The sequence below is a fragment of the Meles meles genome, chromosome 18 (assembly GCF_922984935.1).
Source record: "Meles meles chromosome 18, mMelMel3.1 paternal haplotype, whole genome shotgun sequence".
NCBI lineage: Eukaryota > Metazoa > Chordata > Mammalia > Carnivora > Mustelidae > Meles > Meles meles.
In genome coordinates this window covers 45,089,258-45,096,837 of record NC_060083.1, presented here as the reverse complement: position 1 = coordinate 45,096,837, position 7,580 = coordinate 45,089,258, and the positions used below count along the sequence as shown (strand labels likewise).

Below are 7,580 nucleotides of genomic sequence, written 5' to 3'. Positions count from 1 at the left end.
CCAAGCCTGTGGTCCAGAGCTCAGCATGCAGAATCCCTGGGGCAGGGGTGCCCAGGTGACTCAGGTGGTTAAGTGTCAGAATCTTGGTCTTGGCTCAGGTCATATCTTAGGGTCATGGGATCGAGCCCTGCCTGGGGCTCCATGCTCAGGGGGAAGTTGGCTTGAAAGATCCTCTCCCTCTGCCCCTCCCCACCCAAATAAATAAATAAATCTCTTAAAAAAAAAAAAAAAAGAGGGGCGCCAGGGTGGCTCGGTGGGTTAAAGCCTCTGCCCTCGGGTCAGGTCATGATCCCAGGGTCCTGGGATCGAGCCCCACGTCAGGCTCTCTGCTTGGCGGGGAGCCTACTTCCTCCCCTCTCTCTCTCTGCCTGCCTCTCTGCCTACTTGTGATCTCTGTCTAATAAATAAATAAAATATAAAAAAAAGAATCCCTGAGACAGGAGGATTATTCCAAAGCTCCTGACCCCCGCCCAGCCGGAATGTAGCTTTCTCACCAAAATCTTCCAGTGCTTCCCTCTCCCCACAACCCCTTCAATGCAGCGGGCTTCTCCATCTCACTTTCTTGCTGCCGGTACCATTTCCTCCACCCTCACCAGGCCAGAAGGATGTGGGGAAGAGCTGGGACCCTGGCAATCTCCTGTGGACCACGGTCCCTGCCCAGGGCTGGAGTCTGGGGGAGCAGAAGATGCTTTTAACCAGAGAGGGAGGCCAGGTGTTTGGCAGAGCCAGAACCAGGAACTGGGCCCATGGAGGCCCCTCTGCAAGGGCGTGGGAGGGTGCTCTTCTTCCAGATCTGGAGACCCCAGTCACCCAGGTGACCAGAAATGGAGAAAACATGTCCTTGGAGATTCTGAGACAAAAGGACCTCATTGGGGTGGAATGAGGAGGAAAGAGCTCCCAGGACAGAGGACCTTCTAGTCAAGTCTTCCCCAGCCTGTTCCTGGGCAGAAGAGGAGGACTCTGCCCTGAGGACTGAGTGAGATGAGTCACAGGCGTGTGTAGAGGGGAGCCGGGCAGCATGTGTCCCCAGCAGAACCAGCCCAGCAGCTCTGTTAAACAGGCCCCTCGCTGACGCACACTTGGGCACCCTTCTGGATCCATGCATACCCGCTTGCATCCTGCCAGCCAGGAAGGGGGAGGAATCTGAACCAGCCCAGACTCCACAGCAAAACTCAGCTCCTGCTGGCTCAGGTTAGGAAGAAGGAAGTTCCTTAGGAAGTCCCCCAGGACAGGACGGCCAGCACCTTCTCTCCCTCCCCAGCTCCTTTATTTGATTCTGGAGTGGGGACTCTGAACCCGCTCTGGATATCCACGTTTGCACGAAGGGTAGGGGTGGGACTGGGCGGCTGAGGGCTGGAGAGAATTTATGTTTTTACCCACTACTCCCACCCAGGCTAGGAGGATCTGATTGTTGGTCATCTCTGACTCAGTGGGCCCTGGGTGTTGGTGGAGGGGGCAGACTTGAAAGTCTGGGCAGAGGTCCTCTGGACCTAACAACATTAGACTTTTATTCGTTTCTTAAGATTTTATTTGTTTCAGAGAGAGCATGAGCAGGGGGAGGGGCAGAGGGAGAGAAGAGGCAGACTCCCTGCTGAGCTGGGAGCCCCCCCACGGGGCTGGACCCCAGGACCCTGAGATCATGACCTGAGCTAAAGGTAGACGCTTCACCAACTGAGCCATCCAGGTGCCCCTAGCATTTTCTTTTCTTTCTTTTTTTTTTTTTTTTTAAGATTTTACTTATTTATTTGACAGAGATCACAAGTAGGCAGAGGAGCAGGCAGAGAGAAAGAGGGGGGGATGTAGGCTCCCTGCTGAGCAGACAGCCTGTGGGGCCCGATTCCAGGACCCTGAGATCAGGACCTGAGCAGAAGGCAGAGGCTTTAACCCACTGAGCCACCCAAGTACCCCTAGCATTTTATTCTTATCATCGCTATGGGTGGCCTACACCCTCCCCCTCCTCCCCTGGAGGGGAAGTAGATGTCCAGCAGTCCACACTCCCACCAGGCACAAACCCAGACTACCGCAACAGCCCCTCTCCTGGGAACAGCCACCATTCCCAGAGCTGGGCAACTCACAGCTTAGTCACCAGGGCCGGGCTGGCTCAATCCAGCCCAGACCTCCCTAGCACAAGCCCCTACCGCCGCTGCTGGGGAGCTGCAGTCAGCAGGATTGAGCACACGGAGCTGGCTAAAAGCCAGGAAGGAATTACTTTCCATTCTCACAGGATCCCCCAAGGTGGAAGAAAAAAAAATGTATCAGCCTGAGTGCTGAGTGGAGGAGGATGAAAACAGAATGGCTCCTTGAGGACTTATCTATAGAGACTTAGGAAAGTCCTCTCAAGGACCAGCCTTATGAGGGGCAACGTAAGAGCCAGGAGATGAGGGGAGGGGCGGGAAGCAAGAGAAAGGGACACCCCAAAAACTGCAGAAATCAGGTAATAGCTTGGGAGAGGGCAATTTCAACTCCAACTGTAATTTCCACCAGCCATCCCATAAAGAGTGTTTCCTTTGCAAATTCAGCTTTGAGATAAACACCCCCCTCCTCATTCCTGCCACCCATATAAAAATCTGGGACTACTCCTGGGGCTGGGTAAGAAAATGCCAGACCAAGGTCAGAGCTACAGTATCATCAGTCTTTAATAACTTATAGGCAAATGCTAAAAAATAGTTAATAATAATACAGAGGACACACACGGCTTATAAAAACAGTTGTGGATCTACAAATGAGGGGTAGGGTTCTTGGCACTTTCACACAGACACAAAAATAAAGACTATTGTGACTAGCATCCCTAGAAAAGCAGCCTTAGGGGACACCCCATTTGGGGGGGGTGGAGGTGGGGAGACAGTCCTCGTTCATTCCAAATGCATTCTCCAAACAACCTTCTTTTGCCCCCAAACACATCTCATCAACAAGCCCGAGAAGAAAAAGAAGAAACAGGGTCGAGGTAGAGTCACAGCTTACGTTTAAGCCTCCCCAGTCCTGCAGCCCCCATTTCTCCAGCAGAGAGATGAGGGAGGGAGAGGAGAAGCCATCCCATCTCCCCTCCCGTCCGGTCCCCAGTGCTGCACCAGAACAGGACCCCCCAGTGTGCTCCTCAGTCCTTCATTGAGGCGGACAGGTCCTGCACCCCAGAGCTGAGTGAGGGGCCAGAGGCTCCACTTGGCTCTCCGGGTGTGCAGATCCCTACTGGGGAGGAGGGGACAGCCTCGGGTCACCGTCTCTTCTTGCCTACCCGGGCTGCCTTCTTCCTCTTGAGGATCATCTCGTACAGACGCTCCAGGCCTGGCTGCAGGCCCAGCCCATCCACAGCGCTGCAGCCCTGCACATGGGTGAGCGTGGCCGCTGCAAGCTCTCGGACCGCCAGCCTCTTCTCAACCTCTGCGGCGCTCAGTGCCCCAGGCTGATCCTGCTTGTTGGCCAGCACCAGCACAGGCACACCCTGGTTGTCCGAAGCCCGACTGATTCGGTGGAGCTCCACCTTGGCCTCCTCCAGGCGCTCAGCCTCCGCAGCATCCACCACAAACACCAACCCGTCTGTCCGCCGTGTGTAGGAGCGCCACAGGGGTCGCAGCTTCTCTTGGCCCCCGACATCCCACACTTGGAAGGTGATGCCACGGGACCCTCCCAGGGGCACCCGGATCTTCTCTGTGTTGAAGCCTTTGGTGGGGACGCTCTGGACAAACTCCTTAAACTTGAGCCGGTAAAGTAGAGAGGTCTTTCCAGCAGAGTCCAGTCCAATGACCACGACATGCAGGGCCTGGAAGTGGGGCAAGAAAGAGGAGGCAGTGGGCGCCATCTCCGTCAAGTGGTTCCCCATGGTGAGCTCCAGCTAAGCTGCAGGTCTTGAGGCACACAGCAGAGGCAGGGAGGTGGCCGTGAACGGCAGGTTCTTGGGACGGCTGCTGCCTTATCTGGACGGGGAAAAGTCACGGGAGAAAAAAAGGAGACGTTTAACAATAAACATGAAATGTGCAACTTCTAGATCCTTTCCTAAATCAGTCGCCCATCCTTCCTTTTTAAAATTCCGGCTTTTGTTTTGTTTTTTTAAACAGCTCCATGTGTAAAAGAGGCACTCCCCGCTGTCATGGGCGACCCGATCTACATAGACCCCCGGTCCTGGACACCGGTTGAGGGGTGAAGCCTTGATATGGATATGGTCGGCTTCCCGCGCCCCTTCTCCAAGCTCGTGGCGCGGTAGCAGACGCAGAGACCCTTATTTCCCACGCGAGAATCCTCACAGGAAGGAGTAGGTCGGGCAGCGCCCCCCAGTTAAGAGTTAGGGTACGAGCGCTGAGTCGGGGCAGTAAGGCCCGCTCCCGCCTGCCCACCGCATCCCCAGGCGGTTGGCACGCCCCTCTGACACCGTGACCCCCTTTCCCACCGTCCCGCGACACTTTGCCTTGCCCGGATCGCCTTGTCCTGCTCCCCAAGTCCCCGCACCAGGGCCACCTCAGCTCCCCTTCAAACAGCCCCCTTTACCTTCCGGCAGCCGCACTCTCCCCAGACCAGCCACCCGAGCCTCCACGCGAAACTCCACTCCCGCCTCCAGGGCGCCTCCACCTCCACAGCCACCGCCGCCACCGCCGCCACTGCGGAGCGGTCCCGGGGACTCCGCCTTAAAAAGCCGCGCGAAACGTCACGCAGCGCGGACCAATCAGCAATCCCTCAGCGGCGAGGCGGGGCGAGGCGGGGCGAGGCGGGGCGAGGCGGGGCGGGGCGGGGCGGGGCGGGGCGGGGCGGGGCGGGGCCTGGAGATACGTGACCTGCGACCCCGACAACCCAGAGATGCACGTCTCTGCTCAATGCGTGAACGTTTTATTTGATCTTTTCTCCCATAGTCTAATATTTGGAGGTAACTCGGGATGGAAAGTGGGAGGGACAGACGTGGCGGCGTTTGACTTGTAGAGAGAGCTGAAAAGCTCCGTGCTCTACGCCGCGGCATCCTCCTCGCCCACACAGAGAGCCACCCCACGTGTACACCGCCTCCGCCAGGGTCCCCTGGAGCGATGCTCACAAATCTTACTCCTTTATCTTCACTAAGTCAGTGTTCAAACCTGTGTAACCCTGGAACCTCAAGAAACAGCCTTAATGGGCTAAACCCATTACCCGATTGATCCTCACAGCAGCCTGTGAGGCACGGACTGGTGCAGTCTGCATTCTACAGGGGAGGAAAGCTCCGCAGGGTTCAATGACTTGAATAAGGTCACCTAGGCAGGAAGCGGCTGAGCAAGGATCTGTCTGAATCCCGTGTGTGGGACCCTGACGGCATAGCTGTCCCTCCTCTCTCATGCGGGAGGACATAGGGCTAGGTATCCTCAGCAGAAATCCCTCAGTTGGTTCGAGTGCTGACCGGAAGCAGACACCCCAAAGGCCTCCCTTGTTCAAAGAGATAAAGAGAGACTTCTTCACCGCGCAGGACTTTGATTGACCTCATTCGTACTGTGTGCTCTGCCAGAGAGACCGCAGATAGAAAGGAGGCCTAGGTCACAAGGCCGGACCTCAGAGGGCTTAAACTCCAAGACCCGCCACTGACAGGGAACACTAGACCTTTGTAAATCTCAGGTAAGTCCTTGTAGGGCAGGGCGCCTGGGCGGCTCAGTGGGTTAAGCCTCTGCCTTCAGCTCAGGTCATGATCCCAGGGTCCTGGGATCGAGCCCCACATCGGACTCTCTGCTCAGCAGGAGTCTTCTTCCCTCTCCTTCTCTAGCTGCTTCTGCCTACTTGTGATCTCTCTGTCAAATAAATAAATAAAATCCTAAAAAAAAAAAAAAAAAAAAAAAAAAAGACCTCATAGGGCTTCAGAGGAAGGAGGGAAGGTGTGAACTGGAAGCTTCTGGAAAGGTTTCTGTAAGTTAATAAGTACTGTGTAGGATTGGTTAGGAGGGGGACAGGACTGAATGGTAGCTCCCCAGCCATTGCACCCTGATACAGCCTGGGCAGCCCAGAAGAGGGGGAAATGTCACAAAAGGACAGTGTGAGCAAAAGTATATCAGTGATTACCTGTGGGGGAGGTAAGTGAAATTGAAGGAGGGGAGCCAGATCAAAGAATAAGATCATAACCCTATTATTTCCGTTTTAAAAGGAGGCCGGATTCTTACATTTACTGTGTAATTCAATATTAACCCTTTTTAAAGCCTATATTTGAGGGGGATCGGAAAAAGAGTGGGGGAAGTCACTGCTAGACAGGGAGGGCCTAGCCCTTTCCTGTCCACTGGCCTCCCATCCGTTTAGCACCAGCCTGCCTTGCCAGCACCCTCTTTCCCTCCTTCCTCTAAAACCAGCCACCTGGTTTCCCCAGCAATGCAGGGAGCCTCCTTGAATCCCTGGAGACATCAAGACCTTGGGAAATTAGTGTTGTACTCCATGTTGAGGGGGGGAGTGCAGATTACCACAGGAGCTAAGACACGGAGATGGCCTGTGTTAGGAGAGGGGAAGACGGCAGGCCACAAAGTCGGAAACCACTACCGTGCTGAGTGGCCACTTCATGCCAGGCTCTGCTCTGAGAACTCTGTATACTTTTCCTTTTTTTTTTTTTTTTTAATTTTAACTTGTTTTTTTAAAATAAGCTCTAGGGGTCTCTGGGTGGCTCAGTCGTTAGGTGTCTGCCTTCAGCTCCGGTCATGATCTCAGGATTCTGGGATAAAGCCCCACGTTAGGCTCCTTGCTCAGCAGAAAGCCTGCTTCTCCCTCTCTCACTCCCCCTGCTCATGTTCCCTCTCTTGCTGTCTCTCTCTGTCAAATAAATAAATAAAATCTTTTTATTTTATTTTATTTATTTATTTGACAGACAGAGATCACAAGTAGGCAGAGAGGCAGGCAGAGAGAGGAGGGGGGAGCAGGCTCCCTGCTGAGCAGAGAACCTGATGCGGGGCTTGATCCCAGGACCCTGAGATCATGACCTGAGCTGAAGGCAGAGGCTTTAACCCAGAGAGCCACCTAGGTGCCCCTAAATAAAATCTTTTATTAAAATAAAATAAAGTAAGCTTTACACCCAATGTGGGGTCTGAATTCACGACTCTGAGATCATGAGCCATGTGTCTCATCCACCGAGCCAGCCAGGTACCCCATACTTTTCCTTTTTAATAGACAACTCAACCCAAGAAGTCAGTATGGTTATTCCAAAAAGAAGAAAGAAGCACTGAAAAGTTAGGTAATTTGTCCAAGGTCAGGCTGCTAGAAATTGGCCAAACTTGGCATTGAGCAGATGTTAGAATGGCTGTGAAACTGAAAACACACAGTAATGAGAAACACAGATTGTCTCGTTTTTCTTCTGCAACCTCTGAAACTTCCTGGGCCTCACAACTGAGAGGGAAATTGTCACTTGATTATCTGATAAAAGCGATAAAACTGGCAATCCTACCCCGCCCTTCATCTTTCTGGTTTGCCAGAGGTGTTGAGGAACAAATGGGTAGGAGTGGGTGGGGCAGGGAGAGGTGAAGGAAGGGGCCCAGCTTGTCAGGGCAGCGCTAGACTGTGGGCTTACCAAAATTTGTCCCCTTTAAATGGGAACTCCAGTTCCCTGCCCCCCTCCCCCACATACACACCCTGTCCCCAGGGATCCTTCCTCCATTAATGACCAT

The 7,580-nt window shown here is 53.9% G+C and overlaps 1 protein-coding gene across 1 annotated transcript; it reads right to left on the bottom strand.

Moving 5' to 3' along the window:
• Positions 1 to 2,611: 2,611 nt before the first annotated feature.
• On the bottom strand, positions 2,612 to 4,593 carry ARL4D (ADP ribosylation factor like GTPase 4D). The gene is made up of 2 exons (XM_045985457.1): positions 4,480 to 4,593; positions 2,612 to 3,911 (listed from the first exon to the last, which is right to left on the bottom strand). The coding sequence occupies exon 2, from the start codon at positions 3,815 to 3,817 to the stop codon at positions 3,212 to 3,214; it is 606 nt and encodes a 201-aa protein (XP_045841413.1). The 5' UTR covers positions 3,818 to 3,911; positions 4,480 to 4,593; the 3' UTR covers positions 2,612 to 3,211.
• Positions 4,594 to 7,580: the final 2,987 nt, after the last annotated feature.

Bases quoted from the DNA above. Each gene is read 5' to 3' on its own strand.
- ARL4D (XM_045985457.1), bottom strand. From the start codon at position 3,817: ATGGGGAACCACTTGACGGAGATGGCGCCCACTGCCTCCTCTTTCTTG.